General features: G+C 33.4%; 1 protein-coding gene across 2 annotated transcripts in view; it reads left to right on the top strand.

Annotated features, from left to right (window-relative positions):
- The window catches only part of DACH2 (dachshund family transcription factor 2), a 496,681-nt gene that overhangs the window by 393,253 nt on the left and 82,425 nt on the right, over nt 1-21,003 (top strand). For both annotated transcript variants that reach the window (XM_064483001.1, XM_031446133.2), the window contains 2 exons: nt 6,669-6,841; nt 19,996-20,131. In XM_064483001.1, coding sequence (XP_064339071.1) covers nt 6,669-6,841; nt 19,996-20,131 — 309 coding nt within the window. The remainder of the gene's footprint in view (nt 1-6,668; nt 6,842-19,995; nt 20,132-21,003) is intronic.

The raw sequence follows: 21,003 nt of genomic DNA, 5'->3' as shown, positions 1-21,003 counted from the left end.
AAACTATTTCAAAATAGTGAAGAGGAAGGAACACTTCTGAACTCATTCTATGAGACCAACATTACACTTCTACCAAAACCAAAGACACTACAAAAAAAGAAAATTACAAGCCAATATCTCTGATGAACATAGATGCAAAAATCCTGGAAAAAATATTAGCAAACCAAATCAACAATACAATAAAAGTATCTTATACCATGATGAAGTGGAATTTATTTTAGGGATGCAAGAATGCCTCAATATTGGCAACTCAACCAACATAATACACATTAACAAAACAAAAGAAAAACTCATTTGATCATTTCAATAGGTGCAGAAAAAGCTTTTGACAAAATTCAACATCCATTTATGATACAAACTCTTAACAAAGCTAAGAGAACATACCTCAACATAATAAAGGCCATATGTAACAGATCTACACGCAACATCATACTCAATGGTGAAAAGCTGAAAGTACATTGTCTAAGACCAGGAACAAGACAAGGATGCCCACTCTCACCACCTTTATTCAACATTGTTCTAGCCACAGCAATCTGATAAGAAAAAGGAATACAAGGAATCTAAATTGGAAGGGAAGAAAAAACTGTCACTGTTTGCAAATGACATGATACTATATATAGAACACTGTAAAGAGACCAGCAAAAATATTAAAACTAAAAAATGCATTCAGTAAACTTGTGGGATATGAAATTAATATGCAGAAATTTGTTGTGTTTCTATACACTAACAATGAAGTATCAGAAAGAGGAATTAAGGAAGCAATTACATTTACAACTGCATGAAAAAATAAAATACTTAGGATAAACCAAACTAAGGAATTAAAAGACTTGTACTCAGAAAACTTTAATACACTGATGAAAGAAATTGCAAATGACACAAATGGAAAGATACACTATGCTTATGGATTGTAAGAATTAATATTGTTAAATGACCCTGCTACCCAAGGAAATCTACAGATTTAATGTAAACTCTATCAAAATACCAATGGCATTCTTCACAGAACTGGAAGAAGTTATTCTAAAATTTGTAATGAAACACAAAAGACCCCTAATAGCCAAAAAATTTTGAGAAACAACAAAACTGCAGGCGTCATGTTCCCTGATTACAAACTATTCTTCAAAGCTACAGTAATCAGAACTATGGTACTGGCACAAAACAGACACATAGATCAATGGGACATAATAGAGAGCCCAGAAATGATCCCAGACTTGTATGGTCAATTAGTCTATGCTGAAGGAGGCAAAACTTAAAATGGGGAAAAGCAGCCTTGTTAGTAAATGGTGTTGGGAAACTGAACAGCTACATGCAAAAGAATCAAACTGAACTACTTTCTCACACCATGTACAAAAATAAACACAAAACAGATTAAAGACTTAAATGTAAAACCTGAAACCATAAAACTTCTAGAAGAAACATAAGCAGTACTTTCTTTCATATTGGTCTTAGCAATACTTTTTTTTGGATACATGTCCTCAGACAAGGGAAACAAAAGCAAAAATAATCAGTTGAGACTATATCAAACTAAAAAGCTTTTGCACAGTGAAGGAAACTATTAAAAAAGAAAAGACCACCTACTGAAAGGAGAAGATATTTGCAAATGAAATATCTGATAAAGTGTTAATATCCAAAACATATGAAGAACTCATGTGATTCTATATCGAAAAACCACCCAATTAGAAAATGGACAGAGGACTTGAATAAACATTTTTCTAAATGTCTATGGCCAAAAGACACATGAAAAGATATTCAACATCACTAATCAACTAGGTGATGCAAATCAAAGCCAAAATGCGATATCACCTCATACCTGTCAGAATAACTGTTACCAAAAAGATAAGAAATAATAGGTATTGGTAGTGATGTGTAGAAAAGAGAACCCTCATGTGCTGTTGATGGGAATATAAATTGGTGCAGCCACTATGGAAAATGATATGGAAGTTTCTCAAAAAATTAAAACTAGAACTACCATACTATCCAGAAATTCCACTCCTGGGCTTTATCTGAAGACAGCAAAAACACTAATTTGAAAGGAAATATGTAATCAAGTGTTAAGAGCAACATTTTATATGGTAGCCAAGATATGGAAGCAATCTAAGGGCTTACAACAGGTGAATGGCTAAATAAGATGTGTGTGTACACACACACACACACACACACACACACACAATGGGATATTACTCAGCCATAAGAAGAATGAAATATTACTATTTGCAACAACATGGATTGATCTGGAGGGTATTATGCTTAGTGAAATAAGTCAGAAAGAGAAAGATAAAAACTGTATGTTTTCAGTTATATATTTAATTAAAGAAAAACAAATTAACAAATGCTACAAAATATAAACAGACTGACAGATTCAGAGAACAAACTAGTAGTTACCACAGGGGACAGGAATGGGGAGAATGTCAAAATAGATAAAAGGGATTAATAGGTATATATTAACAGTTATAAAATAAATAAATCACAGAGATGTAATGAACAGCACAGCAATATTTTATAATAACTTTATATTGTGTGCAATCTATAAAAATATAGAATCACTGAGTTGTATACCTGAAACTAATATAATATTGTAAGTCATTATACTTCAATTAAAAAAGAAATAACACAATTAAAAGTGGGTCAAAGACCTGAATGGAAACCTCATCAAATAGGAAAGGCAGATGGCAATTAATCATATGAAAACATACTAAACATCATATGTCATTAGAGAATTTCAAATTAAAATAAAAATGAGATATCCCTGCACATCTTTTAAAATGTCTAAAATCCCAAACTCCATCAATATTAATTGCTGGTATTGATGTGGAGCAACAGGAACTCTCATTCATTGCTGGTCAGAATGCCATATGGGGCAGCCACATTGGAAAGCATTTGGCAGTTTCTCACAAAGCTAAACATCATCTTTCCTGTTTATTCAAATGAATTGAAAACTTATGTCCACACAGATATCTATACATCAATGTTTATAGCAAATTTATTTATAATTGATAAAAGTTGGAAGCAATCACAGTGTCTTTCAATAACTGACTGAGTAAACAAAACTGTGGTATATCCATGCCATGGAATAATAGTTAGCAATAAAAACAAATGAGCTATGAAGCCTGGAGAAGACATGAATGAACTTTAAGTGCATATCAGTAAGTGAAACAAAGCCAGTCTGAAAAGACTAAATGCTGTCTGAATCCACCTAGATGGCATTAAGGAAAAGGCAAATCTATAGAGACATTAAAAGCCAAGTGTAAGAGGAGGAGGGAGTAGATGGAGCACAGGGGATGTTTAAGGAAGTGAAACTAGCTATTCTGTATGATGCTTTAATGGCAGATACATGGTACTGTGCATTTGTGAAAATTCACAGAATTTGCAACACAAAGAATATACACTATGGACTGTAGTAAAAATAATGTATCAGTATTGACTCATCCATTGGAGCAAATGTACCACAATATACATAATGTTAATAAGAGAGGGAACTGCTAGTGGAGAGGAGGTATATGGAAATTCTCTGTAATTTCTGTCCATTTTTTTCTGTAAAAAACAAAGGAGGAGTACTTTTACTATACCCAAATAAATAGGGTTAGAGTGGTAGATTCCAGAGATATCTGAAAAGTCTGGAGATCGTAAGTAACCACTGAAAAAAGTCTTAAAATTGGAGTGGAAAGGCAAACTAAATGGCATAGGAAAACCAATCAGGAAGACAGGTTCACATGTAATTATAACAGGATTGGTGCCTGACTGTAGAAATGCAAGATATTACAGAGGAATACATGACTTGGAAACCAAATGAATGTGTTTTTAGAGGGAAGATTAGAGTATTATTGAAGTTGGTTGCCTTACTGGCTGGGAGGAGGTGGTGTTATGCATTTCTGTAAAAGTTACAGAAGTTGCCACAATACCAGGATGAATTAGAAATAGTCCTTATGGTAGTTGGCATGATGCCTTGCAGTTGATGGGAAAGAGAAAACCCATTTTGGTGATTTTTTATAAAGATTTTTTCTTCATTACCATACTATTAAAAGTCTCTGTACATTTCTGGCATGTGACTAAATGAGCCAGATTGCTGGAGTGTTGTGTACTATTGATGGCTCTTAATTTAATGTTTTCAGCTTTGGGGAAAGGTTGACTTACATAATTCCGTATTTGCATATGCTTTGCATGTGCATCTCATGTGCGGTCACTGTTAAACTCCCCTGTAATATAAATATTAGCTTCAATTCTAGGGTATTGTAGTGAATTGTCAGTTAGTTATTGTAGGTCATGATCTGAAATTGTGACTTTGAAGTCCTTCATGGTTATTTGAAATGTTTGATGAATTATACTTTAAAACTGTCAATGGGCTGTTAAATTCTGTTTGTGGTTTGCATTTAGTTTGCATGTCAATTGGACTTTAAGTAGGCATATGACTTGATGTGGCCAGATGGTGTCTGGATGTTGCTGAAAACCTTTGGAGAATGAGGAAAGATTATTATACTGTTAAGGGAAGTGTGAATTGAACAAAAGTTTAAGCATTTGAGCAGCAAAGGGAGGCACTGATGGCTACTTTTCATCTACAATTTGATCAGTTTGCTATTAAAACACTGAGTACACAAAGAAGAATTTTAAGTCTGTAATTATCTTGGGTTTGTGGTAAATGAGAACCTTATGTAGAAGTCTATTTAGGTTATTGATGGTTGCTATTACGTTGAGCATAAAGTGAAGGTTTTAGGGGAAAGATAAACAGTGATTAATTTATGTTATAGAGTATCCCAGCATTTATAACAAAGCTTATATGATAGGTACAGTATAACAATGTATATGCATCTAAGTAATTTTGAAAGGCTAACTGAAAATAAACTTCTAGTTTAAAAGGGATGAAAAAAATCCATTTTGAATTCAGTGTTTACACTGTGTTGAGGCTTTAAATTAATAATCACTGGAAAAAGGTTTCACAACTGAAAAGTTTGGTTCAGTAGATTGCTCCTAAAAAGGATTCAGAGATAGTAAGCAGTAAGTGATGTGATAGGAGATAAGTTTAAAACATTTTATTAATATTCTCTGGGGATTTGGAGTCATATGGAGTACAGCATATGTTTCCCTTCTTGCGTTCCACATAGACTTTAAGTTTCTAGCTTTCTTTAATCCTTGTGTAATTCTGATAACAGTGCATTTTGTGGCTGTCTTTATCCAAAACGTTGGTAACTGTTGTATTCTTTCTTTCAGAGTTTCTTTAATTGAGATAATCACTCTGGTGTTGTGTGAGACCTGTCATATCTGGAAGTTTGTTTTATTGCAGTGTGCTGCCTTTGAATTTTTTTGTTAGTGACTTTAATTCACTCATCATTGTTGAACCCAGGAGGTGAACCTCAAAACAATTAACAGAATTTCTTTCTTCTAGCCTCTTTTTTTGTCCCAAAAAATATGTGTTTTGAGCGTTTGTATGACTGTTACTGTTGTTTTGAGGAATGAGATTTAGTGGGCTTCTGAATATACTTCCTATAGATTCACTGTTATTCATTGTACACTTGCTGTTGTGAGAAGCAAGAAAAAATCAGGGGGTGGCAAAGAGGAAAAAGGAGTGTTATTAATAGTTGATATTTATGTGTAAGATGAACATAAACATAGCCCATTGTAAAATTTCTATAATCTGTAATAATTTAGGAAAATTATATGCAAGCATGTTTTAGAACATCTGTTAAGGATTACTGATTTCTGGGCTCATGTCCAAAAGAGGGCAAGATTACTGTCAAGACAATAGTTTAAAATACACTATAAAGTCCTATGGTTTACTTATCGCAGTCATGTTAACATCCATCATGTTAGGCTAACTTTCCCTAGCCTCTGCCCAAAGGTGTTTCCTCACAAATGCTGACCATACAAAGGATAAGTGGACAGCTATTTTAATATGTTACCTTTTTCCTGATGACATATCTGGGGCTACCAGAAGTGTACTGTGGATAACATTTGAAAGATATTCTTTCAGACATTTCAAATGTGTGAAATATTTTGCATTGCATAAGAAAACAAACAGAATTCTTGACACAATTCAGTGATATTGGTGTTTGTTAATAAACTGGAAAACAAGTTGATATTTTGATTTGACAGGCAAGTTAGTTCTTTTTGACAAAGGTTTCAAATTAGAGCTATCAGCATTCATTTTAGAGATTCATAACTAAAGGAGTAGGACATATTCCAAGTCTTCCTTTCTTTAATAATTCTGTAGTCTAGAGAATCTACATCCTGTCCTACCAGCACCACTATAATGTCTCCTGAAGAAAGAGTTAAGCTAGAAACAATCAACACATCAATACATTATAATGATTAAAAAGAAAGTTACTTCTTTTTGTTAAACAAAATAGTGTTTAGCTTAAAGATTTTTGTTTGTTTTTACGGGTAAAAAAAGTTTGAATCTTACAAATATTTTGGGAGTGAGAGCAAGAACAAAGAGTATCAATAACTACAAGTCTGGATATAGGAACACTTTAAAAATTATAAAACAGTATTAAATCCCATAGGTACTATTAATTGCCCAAAGAGATATTGATAGAGTAAAACTTCATTTAAAAAAGCCAACAAGAGCGAATGTAGATTTTTTTTTTTTTTACTATTTTATAGCATCAATTTTGATGTGATTTCTCTTTGTCCAAATGATGTAACTAATGGCATAGTTTAACATGCACTGTCTCTTTTAGGACTGGATCTGCCATTTATGATGATGCCTCATCCCCTACTTCCAGTCAGCTTACCTCCTGCATCAGTTGCCATGGCAATGAATCAGATGAACCATCTCAATACTATTGCCAACATGGCTGCTGCAGCCCAGATTCACAGTCCACTCTCCAGAGCTGGGGCCTCTGTTATAAAGGTAAGAATCATAATTTAGAAAAGGACACAAGTGTTAATTACATATAAATTTAGAGAAAATATTAGCAATACCACTGGATCTTCAGTACAAGCACACAGCTCATTGATTCAGTTGCTTAGCATAAAGTATTGATACGTTTGATTTCTGACTAGGCCTGCTAAGGTGGCTTTTGTTTTTGTTGTTGTTGTTGTTATTTGTTTGTGTGTTTGTTTTCACTCCATGACCACAGATATGACCTTTAATTCGAGCTTCCTGTCTTGCATTTTTGAGCACAGTGTGGGAGGTGTGCCTACCTAATGACAGACTAGAAGAGTATGCAAAAACCATTCTCATTGCTAGGGTGAAACAAAGTAAACACCACGTCTTTTTGGTGTTCGTGAGGCAGTTGTGGGGTGGTATATATACCACACAGGACTTGTAGTCAGAAAGACCTGAATTTCAATGCTGATTCTGTCACTTAATAGCTGAATGACCTTGGATATGACATTTAACCCGCCTGAACGTATTTCCTCAACTGTAAAATAAAGGTCATAGTAATAATCTCTCCCACTTATTTCAATGGCTGTCCAGAGATAATGTGAGTAAAATATAGGTTGAAAAATGTGAAACATTAAACAAATACTTAGGATAATTTATGGCATTATCATTAATATCATTAGAATACTATTTTTCAAAATTTCATGACCATTGGGTAATGAAACATAAGTAATCTTGTATAATCCTCTTCATGTTTCTTATCAGTCTGACACATGATCTTTCTGTCCTCCCACATATCACATGAACTAGGCTTTTTAATATATTTTTAATGTATTTTAAAAGCCTGGTGAGGAGATACTATAAGGGTGTATAGGATCAAACGAGTATAGTTAATCAGAGCAACCCATTGATTTGTTCCTTTGTTCCTTCATCTATTCAACAAATATTATACTCTTGATACATACTTGTTGCCTAGGGCAATATGGGAAATAAATAAGGCATAGTTCCTTACCTCCAAGACTCACAAAATAAATTCAACGCAAACAACACGTACCCATTTAACTTGCACAACAACACAGACTGTGATGGATAGCATAGAGAATCACCAAGTATTACATGAATTTAGAGGAGGGAGAGATCAAATCTAGATTGGAGTAGAGAGGGACCAGAGATTACATATGGCATTACAGTTGATGGATTTGAGCTGGGCCTTGCAATATTGATATGATTGTAATAGATGCCCATAGGAGTCAAAGATATGAAGGCAGAGGGAATGTAGGAGTCTGGACATTTTGGTTCCAGTGTAAATTAGCTTCCAGTTTTGGGGACTTCTAAACAATGAAGAAAATTTATAACATAACTTTTATAGGAAAGGAAAAGAAAAATAGGTAATTTTTTTATTACACTCCATAAATATTTCCATGGCTAAGTAGCGGTGTGCTTTCTGTAAAGATTATGGCCCTTTGTAAATTAGTCTATCCTTACTAATCAGAGCTCTGTTTGAGTATTTGATTAGAATGTAAACCAGGAATCAAAGTTGTCTTTCAGAAAAACGTCACCCATGAAAATTATTTAAAAGATGGAGTAATTTTCCTGTGACTTTAAAGCTGGATGGCTACTAAGTAAATTGGGAAACTCTATCATGAAGCAAAACATGATTTAAAGTTATCAAATTGTCACACTTACTTTGAAATGATGAAAAAATACTCTCGATAGAGGCATATTTAAGGCTCTTCTAAAAAAGCACATTTGTTTACTTTATTAATGACCATTATTCAGACTGAATCAGCTACATTTTGGTTGAATGGGACTTTGGATAGCTTTGTGAAGAATTTGGAGCAAAGAAGCACTTGGGGATGGGGCTCATGACTAGCATTTAGTTGTTGGTGGTGATAATGATGGAAATGGAAAGGATAATTATCTTCTCTTTTAATAATTCAAATATTGTTAATGTATTAAAGCAATATAACTGTATTTTTGTTTATTGCTGATTTGTCTATTTCATATGCAACCTTTTTTTAAAAAGAAAGTCAGAACAGTCACAAACTTAATTGGGTGCTGTTTTATAAAAGTTGACATTAGATCACATGGTTATTTAAGTCCTGCCAAATATGCAGAAACCATTTTATGCTGAAGAAAATTGGGTCTACCTTCATATAGTTATTTTGACTTAAGTCATTTGAAAACAATATATTTATTTTGAACTCCTTTTGATAAAATTTTCCTACAAATCTATAGAAGTAGATTTCCATCAGAAGATGATAATGAAATAAAGATAAAAATTTTTTAAAGAGTTGATTTCAGTCAGTACAGAGTGAGAGACTTTTAACTTAGTTGCGAAGTTGTGTTTTGTTTATTTTTGCAAAGGTGCTATTGTATAATAATATTATTAGTTTTAAAATTATAATTCACAGGAAATACCATAACAAAAATCTTTTAATTAATTGAAAAATTTGGTGTTCATATGTTAAAGTTTCACCCCTTCTTTCAAGAACAGTTATCAATATATTACTAGCTATATGATACTTAATTAAAAGGACAGAAATTTCACATCTCTGTTGATTTATATTTCAATGGCAATTTGTTTTCAATGTGCTTCTTGGTGAAGCATGCTTTCAAAGTTCAGTGTCTTAGAATCTCATGACCAGTGGGCAAAATTATGTACTGAGCGTTTGTCGTAAAATACTACTTGTGGGATATGGGAACTATTCAAACAGAAACATTTTCTCTGTTTACATTTATGGATTTTAAAAAATCTTGTTAGTTTGGCATAAAAACAGAAATTGAAATTTGTATTACTCTTGGTAATTACTCACAAAATATTTTCATTGAAGTCACTGGATCTTTTATATTGTATTTACCATTTAAGGATAAACTGTCCTTCCAAGATATGAATGATCAGAGAATTTAACATTTAAAATTTAGAAATAAATGCCATAACTATAATTTTTGGGTTTTTTTCCTAACAAATTCACTATGAATTAGGGGAAGTCACAATGGCCTGTTTCACACAACCCTCTTTGCTGTGTATTATATTATCTGAACTCAGGTGGTCTGCTATAACAATATACCATAGACTGGATGGCTTAAACAAGAGATTTATTTCTCACAGTTCTAGAGGCCGAGAAACTTAAAGTCAAAGTGCCTCCTGATCCCATTCCTGGTGAGAGTTCTCTTTCTGATGGTTATCTTCTCATTGTATCCTCACATGGTGAAGAGAAAGAGAAGAAGCAGGCTCTCCTGCCTCTTCTTGTAAAAGCATTAATCCCAACATGAAGGTTTCTCCCTTCATGAACTATTACCTTCCAGAAGCCACATCTCCAGATACCATCACATTTGAGATTAATGTTTCATCATATGATTTGGGGGAGATGAACATTCAGTCCATAGTGTATACAATCTAATGTGATTATAGTGTCATGTAGGCTAGCATCTCTATAGTTAAAAGTCAGCTAATATTTCTAATATATCCCTACTTTCAGCAATTTAAAACACAGCTTCAGAAAAGCAAATATATCAGAAACTTGATATACATAGCAAGAGATTAGAACACATTACGAAAAAGTCCAAAATATCTGTTTAGTTATATTAAAATTTATGAATATCCACAAAAAGAGCTACCAAACTTATTGATGTGTTTAAATTATTGTTTACCTATTTGTTTTTACTTTTAAATTAAACTTTCCCTTTTTCTATCATTTTTTAAAAACTCCCTTGAATTTAAAAAAAAAAAAGCTGTGATACTGAAACAAGGTTTCAGAATCCTTCTAAACACTGCTACTCTTTTAGCATACTTTGTGTTAAGCTGATGCCTGTGCCTTGTCACCAATGATTATGAGACTGCGATCACAATTTTGGAGCTGGTCTTGCGGTATGTGCTCTGAATATATGATAAACAGAATATCGAGTTAGTGAATGACTTGTTATACAAGCCATATTTAGTTCTCAGCACTTAGCATTTCTGATCAAAGTGTCTGGGAGGAACTATTTTAATATTTCTATGCTTCACTTTTTGCAAAATAGATCTCAGTTTCTTTACACTTTGTTTCTACAAACTGTTCTGTTTACATTTCTTCTGACTGAGTCTACATCAAAAAACTGGTTAGGATAATCTGTAAGCCATGTTAACTCCTCATTTTAATTCAGGTACACCAGTTTGGCATTTGTTAGCAAGCACAGTGTTAACAACTAATTGAATCAGAAGAGGCCACTGATATCTGGTTTAAAAAGATTGTGGGTCCATCCATATTTTTTGTTTTTCATTGATTGAGTCCCTGTTATACATCAGGAGATTTTTAAGGCTTATGATCTAATAGGGAGAGAGAAACAATAAACAGAATTCTTGATTAAAATTTAAATAGATAAACTGAGCTCATGTACTATTTTCAAAACATGGTTTTGCAGATTTTGTTTTATGCTTTATGGGACCAGGGTTTCCTCAATCATAACAGGAATGGAAACTACATATAATGATTTAAATTTTCCTACATTCTCTGCACTTAAAATTTTACTAGTAGATGATAGTTAGTGTACGATATTCATCTTTAATTTTTCAGGACCTTTCAAAGGACCAGTGTGGAAAGCAGACAACTGTGATTGCATATTCACATAATATGTATTTTTATAATGTGACAGTCTATTTGTGTTTGTTTAAATGTTCAAATGAACACAGCACTTAGTGTGCTTATTCATAATCTTATTATTTGCCTGGTCAGATAATCTTGAACATTAGAATGAAACTTTTTAAAATCCTGTAATTTTTCTGATTCTTACAAGAGACTTAAAAGTTCAGCATGTTAGATTTTATATTTGGGCTAGCATCCAATGGCATGCCTGTAAATGAGCTCTCCAAAAACAAAACAAAATAAAAAAGAAAACCTCTGTTTTATAACATTTGCCAATTTCAGTGGTGTAAATATTCCCACCATGGCTGATTTCAAGTTACCAACAGCTTAACACCTGGCTCACAAAATTACTGCATATTTAACAATTAGCTTTCGTTTGAGCAGCCTCCAAGACAACACTCTCCTTTTAGAGCATTATGTGAAATATGAAATGTTTATCAAATTAAAGTCTCTATGCCAATTTCCTCCCATATCCATTAAACAAAATAAAACAAACCTTTCCAAACCATTTTATCTATTATCTTCTATTTCTTCAGAAAAGCATAACATGTTAACTCAAAGTTTGAGAAATCTCTATGAAAATAAATGAATAATCAGTTTGCTTGCCAATTGAAATTATACTATCTTAACATAGAATGAGGTCAAATTGGAAGGAGCACAATTGCACTTGTGTCTTTTTCTTCTACAGGTGTGCAAATATTTCTACCTCAATGTGAAAAAAAGTTTGGTGATTAGAGGTGCTGATTTCTGCAAATGCCCTTAAATAGTGAAAATAGTGAAAAAAAATAGTGAAAACTAACACAAGGGAGACCTGACTGGCTATTCACCACTGCTTTTGTTTTGTTTGTTTGTTTGTTTGTTTGTTTGTTTGTTTGTTTTAAATTCCCTTTTCATAGGTAGGAGAGAAAACCATAGCATTTTTAGAGCTCTGAGAAGTAATGTGACTTTTAGAAGCTTAGACACCTAAAGAAAATACATATTTGCTTACAGTTTAATGAATTTACCCACCTCCACAGTTGTAAACAATTAACAATGAATCTTACTCATAGCACATACTTACTATAGCAACACTGTTCAGTAGAGTCACCACTAGCCACATGTGGATATTTCGATTTCAATTAATTAAGTAAAATGAAAACCTTGGTTCCCCCGTTGCAACTAGCCACATTTCAACTCAAAAGTCACATGTTGCTTGTGACTACTGTATTAGATAGCACAGGTAGAGAATATTTGCGTCATTGCAGAAAATTTTTTTGGACAGCACTGTTTTAGAGTATTAGGCAGGATGGTTGAGAAGTCCAGAATCACTAGTATTCTTTGGGGGGAAAAAGATTATGCATATTAAAAACTCAGCAAGTGTTTTGCAGTTAGCCTTGAATTTGCCCAGAAAGGACAGTTATTGCTGAATATTGACTTACTCTATTATTATTATCATCATTTTCTGTTAGAAAACAAACAGCAAGAATACATAATTCACTGAATTAGCAAAAGTTTAATATGTGTAAAGGAGCATGTTACATTGCCTTCTCAAAAACACAAAATAAACAGGCAGAAGCTCCAACCCCAAAAGAATGTATAGAATGTATAGAATTATATACTGTTTCTGGCTAGAGCCGTCCTAGTTTGTTAGCTAAGATGAATTAAGAAGCAGAATTCATTGGAGGCAGTACGACATAATGGGTAAGGCATGGGCTCTGAAGTCAGATTGTCTGCCTGTTTGAATCCCAGTTTCACTATTTCTTGTTATATGACTTTAGGAAAGTTAATTAACTTGCCTATATCTCAGTTTACCTTATTTCCCAATGAAATAAGAATAATCGCTGTACCTATTTCATAGGTACAGTGGTAACATAAAGCTTAGAAGAGATAAAGCTTGTTAACACACTTAGAGCATTGTCTGGCATCTGGTAAATACTCAATATTTATTAACTAATATTATTTTATTTTATTTTATTTTATTTTATTTTATTTTATTTTATTTTATTTTATACTCAGGAATCCATATAGAAATAGTAATAAGGAGAAAACAGTACCATAGCTGAGGGCTAGCCTGAGGAAGAAGTAGCTTTCTCTATATACCTTTGACTGTGCAACCTCTTGTCAGTACCAGGACTAAGGGTTGCCCCACCAGTAGATGCATATACAGGTATTGGACCCTCCCCCTAGGGAGCATTTGTTCACATGTAATGGCTGCTTTGATCTCAGTGCCACAGAAGAAAGGTTAGGGATCTTCTGGGGACTGGAGAGGGGTGCCCATTCTAATATCAAAATTGATCTGATTTGTATTTTGTTTTAAATTATCTTTGAATGCTTATGTGTGGATGATTTAGTCATTTGTTTGAACTGTGGTCATCTGTACACCATATAAAAACACCCATAGGCCTTTCTTTCATCCCCAATGGGTCTAGTAGGCACTCAGTAAATGTTTGTTGCATGAATGAATGAAAACCAATGATTCATTGGATATTAAACTTTGGGAAATGTTTTCAAAATAAATGATCATTAGTGATAAAGACTTTAATTCCAAAACTGGGAAAGACATAAGTTGCAAACAAATTTGTTTGGTTTTGGTTTTGGTTTTGTTGTTTCTTTTTGGAGTTTTTTGGCCAGAAACTAGTTTGTGAATATTGTTATGCCAGGCACATAGTCTTTAGGTCTGGCTCAGATCCCTTTACTGTTGGCTCAGCATTTAGCATGTGTAGCTAATAACTAATATAGCTATAACATGAATTGGAAATCGCATTATGATCATTAGGCTTGCAAGGCTTCAGTTATATTACTCGATGTGGCAAAATCCTGAAAGCAAAATAAGTAAAATATCGAATTGATATGAAAACCTATTTCATATTTGACATTTAAATATCTTATAATACATTTTTCTATACATTTAAACTTCTTATAATACATTTGTGGGAACTTTGTCATATCAGTGTGCCATCGTTTTCTCTGATAACAAATTTAAGAAATTTAAGTAGGAAGCTGTTATTTGGCTGTTTACCAATACCATCTGATTAGCTGTGTTTTTTGTTTGGCTGAGCAGCTGGCAATTAATGAATTGATTGGAAATGGTCACAAGGCAATGGCATTAGCATGTGAACATCTGGTATTAAAATTAGTCAACACAGAGAGGGTTTTTTGTGATAATTCAGATTCACTGAAAAAAATCACTAGTTGAGTCTTATTTTAAATGCACTATTGAAAGACAAAGCTATTACTATCTTTTAGAACATGAGATGAAGATGCATTGAGTAAGAACTAAGGGGTGTTTGTGTTTGTGTTTGTGTGTGTTGTCTGTGTGTGCGTGTGTGTGTTTGGGTGTGTTTGGGTGGGTGGCAGAGGTCCAAGCCCACCATGTAATTTGCAAGCCATGCATATTCCCACTGAACTATCTGTTCTCCCACTCAAGGGCATTCATCTGCTATGAGCAGATATTATGGCTGATTCCCTTAAGCTGTCAGCTTCTTTCAGAACAAGTTGACCACACTGAAGAGGTGAGAGGGTCCTTTGTCCAACTATCGCATAGGTCACAGATAGGGAGTGCCTATGACTTTGGACTCTCTCATGGTTACTTGTTCCAGCTGCACCTCCCAGTCTCCCTGTTTTTTTCTAAATTCATGAAAAGTTTGCCACAGCCATCTGTGTTAACTTAAATACAATTGTAAATTGGTGATTGTGGAACACATACTAACTCTTAAACTGATTTATAAAAATTCATAAATTGCCATCCTTCCAATAGTATTCAAAGATAACCAATTTGGGCATCAAATTCTTCCTCAGGATTAGTGGTAAGCCAAGTTAGCAACAACAGTGCACAGACTTTTTATTTTCTTGTCCCTAATTTTATTGGTTGTCAAATTACAATCCATTGTTACTGCAGAACCTTGGTGACAGAACAGAATGAACACATCAATTAAATATGAAATATCAAGACAAATGCATGAATAAAATATCCAGCATTCAGATAAACTTCCAAAAGCCACTCCTCAGCAGCGAAATGCCATTAAGTCCTTTAGGAACTCATTAATAGATTAACATTTGGAAGAGTAATTACAGTGAGAGTTGAATTCTAATTAAATAAAAATAAAAAGACAAATTGTATATTACATAACCCCACTGAATGCTTGATAAGAATCAATATAATAAAATATCAGAGGTAAAAATGTAATATTGAGATGGTTGTTCTTGAAAGGCAATTACACACATACACATACATATTAACACATGTTAATATGCATGTATTAGTACTTCATAAGTTCTGTGTATACTGCCATATTTCCAAGGATGTAAACAAATACATTGAGATGAAATAAAGGATCTCCATGAAAATGGGCAGAATTGATACTTCAGTGCCAATAAACTAAATCCTATATCAAATTGACAGTGTTAAACCTTGCATAAAACTGCATTTTCTCAGCATCGACTCTGTTCTTTATTAAGATTCAAATGTACTCTCAAATTATTTCATATGATGAAGGTCTCCTTTGACCATTTGTGATATCCACCCCCCTCCCAGAAAAGGGAAGCAGTATGATAGAAAAAGAGATAGTATGTGCAAATTAATAACATTTTCTATAGTATCTCTTTCTTCTTAGGCTTAAGCCTTGAACTATATAAGTATATGCTAGAATTTGAGGCATTGTTGCAGACAGTTTTACTAATTGCAGGGGAAAATGGGGATTTGATTGAGTAAATATGTATCAGTTTTGGAAATCTTTCTCCTCTGCTCCTTTGGCTGATTCTGGAGAAGACTTCTACAATGTTTCAGAAGAGCTACAGCTGTTTCCATTGGGGCGCGAATGAAATACATGAAGAGTAACAGGGTTGTAAAAGTCATAAATGCCAAATAAAATGAAGTCATCAATGAGTAAAATGATTGGGGTTTTAGATTTGCAATTTTCCTTTCTAAATGCCCTTATTGATTTGTTGCAAATACTGTTAACCCTGTCTTTGGCAAATGGTGAGGACATTATTACTTGTGTTCTCATTTGTAATAAAACAGATTAACTTGCTGTGAAAATTTAACTAGGCTGAGACACAACAGTAGCCACCTAATGAACCGAAGCACATTGCAGTTAAGTAGCTAAATAGATGCATACTGATTACAGGGCTGAAAAATGGATCTGTTGACTTGCAAAGAAGAAATAGTTTAAAGAACTATTCATTATTTTAGGAGAAATTAAAGATTCCTAGTTCCACACAAAAATTTTTAAACACACTTAATTCTTAATACATATAAGGCACTGGACTCACCTAATATTGTTTACATGGTGAAAAAAAGTCTGACCTGTATGATGCCTTAGGAAAATAGTAACAATGACCTGAACCTTGACTGAATTTGGAAAGTTCAGGCTACAAAATCTTAAAGCAGAAATATGATTTCCTGCAAAATGTTACTGTAACTCTAAATCATGTTTTCAAAGTTATTTATTGTTTCACCTAATGTGCTATAGAAAATGTCAAAGGAGTTTAAAAGTAAATTATTTGAGTTCATATTATTTGATCATATGCAAATTTTAAACATTTTGGGGATCCCTCTTTATAGCACTGTATTTTTTTTTCTCATTGCTTATAGCATTTTCTTTTGGTGTAGAAGCTCTTCCAATTTTTAAAAACTTCAGAATGAACTTTCATTTTTTTATTAAGCAGAGTGGACAAGAGCAAATATCACTGTCAGCTGGAGTCTCTTTATGAGTCACTCAAAATTTATCCATTTATATTAGGGTAGCATAAATTGCTGTGTGTATGACTCCTGTTTGCCCCTGCACAGTGATTTTTGTTTGTTCTGTTCTATTTTTGCTCAGTAACCACTGCACTTTGTCCCTGTCTATTCACTTAGAGGTCCATTAAAGATGTAGTTCATTGAATTACACATTTTTTCAGCAAATATCCAATGTTCGAATTCAAAGACTGCATGTTCTACACGTTATGAACATATTTTAGCATAGAGTCATTAAGACTACACAACAGCAAAAAGCAAAAAAAAAATAATTTTGACCTCATCTGAAATTCCTTTCATTGGTGGATGTGTGTGTGTGTGTATGCACGTGGTGTTTAGAGATTGTATTTTTAATCACTACAGTTTAAGTTGAATTTCACAACTGATGAACTACGCCTTTCAAAACGTTAAAGGATGTGGTATAAGGGTTATATATATTTTACTGTCCATCCCCAAACCATCCCTTCAAAATACAAATATAATTATTTGGAAAAAAATTTATTCTCTTCTGCTTTGCTTTTGATTTTGACCTGTATACAGATTATTGCAACTAGATATTTGTCTGTATACTAAATATAAATGAAATGTGTAGTTCACTGTCTTAAAACGTTTTTGAAGCATGACAACAGTTATGGAGCCTTTAAAGTGTAATCTATATTTATAATTGGTATCTTGTAATTATATAATACTACAGCTAATACACTCAAAGTCCACTATTCCTTTCATTAAAATTATCAAATGTTAACTAAATGCTAGATAGTATTATCAAACACCATTTAAAAAATGAACATACTACATTGATGACTGTACTAGTTTTTATTGTTTCTGTAACAAATTACAACAAATTTAGTGGCTTAAAAACAATGCAAATTTATTATCTTACAGTTCTGGAGATCAGATGTCTGACATAGGTATCACTGAACTAAAATCAAGGTGTTGTCAGGACTGCATTTCTTTCTGTAAGTGTCCTGGAAATAATCAGTTTCCTTGCTTTTTGCAGCTTCTAGCGGCCAACTGCATTTCTTGGCTCATGGTTCTATTCCCCCATCTTCAAAGCCAGCAACGTTGCTTCTCTCTGACCATCCTTCTACAATCGTATCTTCTTTTGACTTTCCCTTTCTGCCTCCAAGATAATCCAGTGCTATATCTCTATCTGAAGATTCTCAATCACGTATGAAAATTCCATTTTGTCATGTGAGGCAACATATTTTTAAATTAAAAAATTTTATTGAAGTGTAGGTCATTTACAATGTTACTTTCAGATGTACAGCAAAGTGATTCAGTTATACATATACATACATATATATTTTTTCTTTTCAGATTCTTTTCCATTATAGGTTATTATAAGATATTGAATATAGTTCCCTCTGCTATTCAGTAGATCCTTGTTGTTTATCTGTTTTATATATAGTAATGTGTGTCTGTTAATCCCAAACTCCTAATTTTATCCCTTCCCTACCCTTTCCCCTTTGTTAACCATAGTCTGTTTTCTATGTCCGTGAGTCTGTTTTTGGCTTGTGAATAGAACTTGTATCTTTTCTTTTTTTTTTTAAGATTCCCGTGTTTGAGGCAACATATTCACAGGTTCCAGCTATTAGGATATAGACTGAATCTTTGTGGAGAGGTGGAGTATTCTGCCTGCCACAATGATAGACATTGCAAAATGGTAACTTATACTAATGAAATAATAGCCTTTAACTCTCATGCTAGTACTTTTGCATTAAAAACAATTTTTCTTAAAGGGGTTTATCAATTTGGGGCCTCTCATGCAAAATCAGTGTGAAAATGTATAAGCACACATTTGACAAACTAATTTTTAATGTTATGATGATTAGAATACTGATGTTATAATTACACATAATTAGACAGAACATTTAATTTAAGAAATTTATTATGGATGAATTAAATACTTTATAGAACAAACATTCTCTGTCCCAGCATGTCTATCACCCAGTCACATTTATTGCATAAATAAATAAACACCATAATTTTGTTTTTTATTTATCACATTAACAGAATGATTGTCAGATTTATTCATCAGTTTGTGATGCATAAACATAGTGACTAATGTCAGAGTTTTATAGCAATCATCATAATCCCAAAAATCCTGAGAACCATATCAGTTAGTACAGAGGTATGTAAAAGAAATATCTTATTTTTACTCAGATTCATTATTAAAAACTATAAAAATCTAAACAATACTAATGAACTAATATTGATAGGTTTTCACATTAGTTTTCAAACCCATCACTGTGTCCTGTGACTACCCAACTCTTTTGTTGGCGAAATTCAACATGAATTCCTAAGGTCTGGTAGATTACAAGTATATTCTTTCCATACTTTTTGTATGTGCAGAAAGACTCAACATGTCCCAGTTGCCACTATTTGTGAGCTTTATTCCAGGGTTCTCAAGTGTTTACCTGTGAGAGAGCTTCTTACTCAGAGAGTAGGATCACCCCCTAGATTATAGCATGAACATCATACCAATGTAGAAGCTTGCAATAACAATAACCTTCATTAATAATAATCACTTTATTCATAATTCTTGATGAATTTCCTAGGAAAAGAAATGGAAACTAACTTTTCTTGAGCCTCTACCATGGAACTGGCATGGCACTGAGCCCTTTCATCTTCTGTTATTTAACACTCATGATACCCTGTTAATTTCCTAAGAACAAAAAATATGTTTTTGTCTAAAGATATGTGTTTAAGACCAGGTATTGTGGATGGATGAACTTTCAGGATGAGAAGTCAACATTTCAAATGTTATGGACTCATCCAACATGAAAAACTTGGTGCACAGGTGACATTTCCTTTTCTATTTCCTTTTGTGGAAGGAACGGATCCCAGAGAGTCCTTCTCCTGCTCCCTCTCTGGAAGAGAGTCATCGCCCTGGGAGCCAGACCTCCTCCCACCCCAGCAGCAGTGTGTCCAGCTCTCCCTCTCAGATGGATCACCATTCGGAGAGAATGGGTGAGTATCTCATCTGAAACAATGAATTGAAAGATAATGGAAGTTCTTTATTAAGCAATAGAGAGTGGAGAAAAAAGCTGGGGAGCTGATGCTTCCTTAATATAAATGGTTTTTTGAAGTGGTCAATTTGTGGGTTTTTGCTGAAGCAATATGAACAACAAAATGAAACAAAGTATTAGAATTTGATTCTTTGGAAGCACCTAAATTTACTGTATCACTGGCTCTCATGGGAAAATTTGCAGGGATTTTTGTAGAGTATATGTTGATTCAATATGTTGGTATTTAACAGCTAGTATAATACAAATCACTTGTTACATTCACAGCATTCTTCTAATAATGGAAGATAAAATAGCGTTTAGGCAGTTAATCGTTTAAGAGCCATTAAAAAGTGAATCAATGTATGATTTGCTACAATCTCAACAATTCAGATCACAAATATTTAGCTTGCTTTTCCTTATATCTACTTTGTATTATCTCAGAAGTCTGACACCATAGACACTATTTCAGAAATAGAATAATGTTTTTGTCAGTGACGTGGCATATTGGAGAATTGAATCTAGCCACAGTCTGGTCCTTACTAGCTATGAGATCCTGGGTATGTCACTTAACAACTATGAGTATCTTTACCTAATATATGGGAATACTTACAGCTCTGCCTAATGCACTGGAGTTTTGTGAGGTCAAATGAAATAATATGTGGACAAACACTTCAGAAATTTAAAGTGCTGAGGAAATGTGAAGGATAAGCACTATTTTCCTCTGTGTGGTTTTACCTTGATTGCTTATCATCTGCTGTCTGGTCCTACTCAGGTATACAGACATTACCAAGTGCCTTCAGCTGTAACAAATTCTCATTTAGTATATAATAACTG

Source organism: Camelus dromedarius, chromosome X (genome assembly GCF_036321535.1).
Source record: "Camelus dromedarius isolate mCamDro1 chromosome X, mCamDro1.pat, whole genome shotgun sequence".
NCBI classification, from domain to species: Eukaryota; Metazoa; Chordata; class Mammalia; order Artiodactyla; family Camelidae; genus Camelus; species Camelus dromedarius.
Note: the sequence above shows the minus strand (reverse complement) of the source record. Positions and strands in the feature narration are given on the sequence as shown.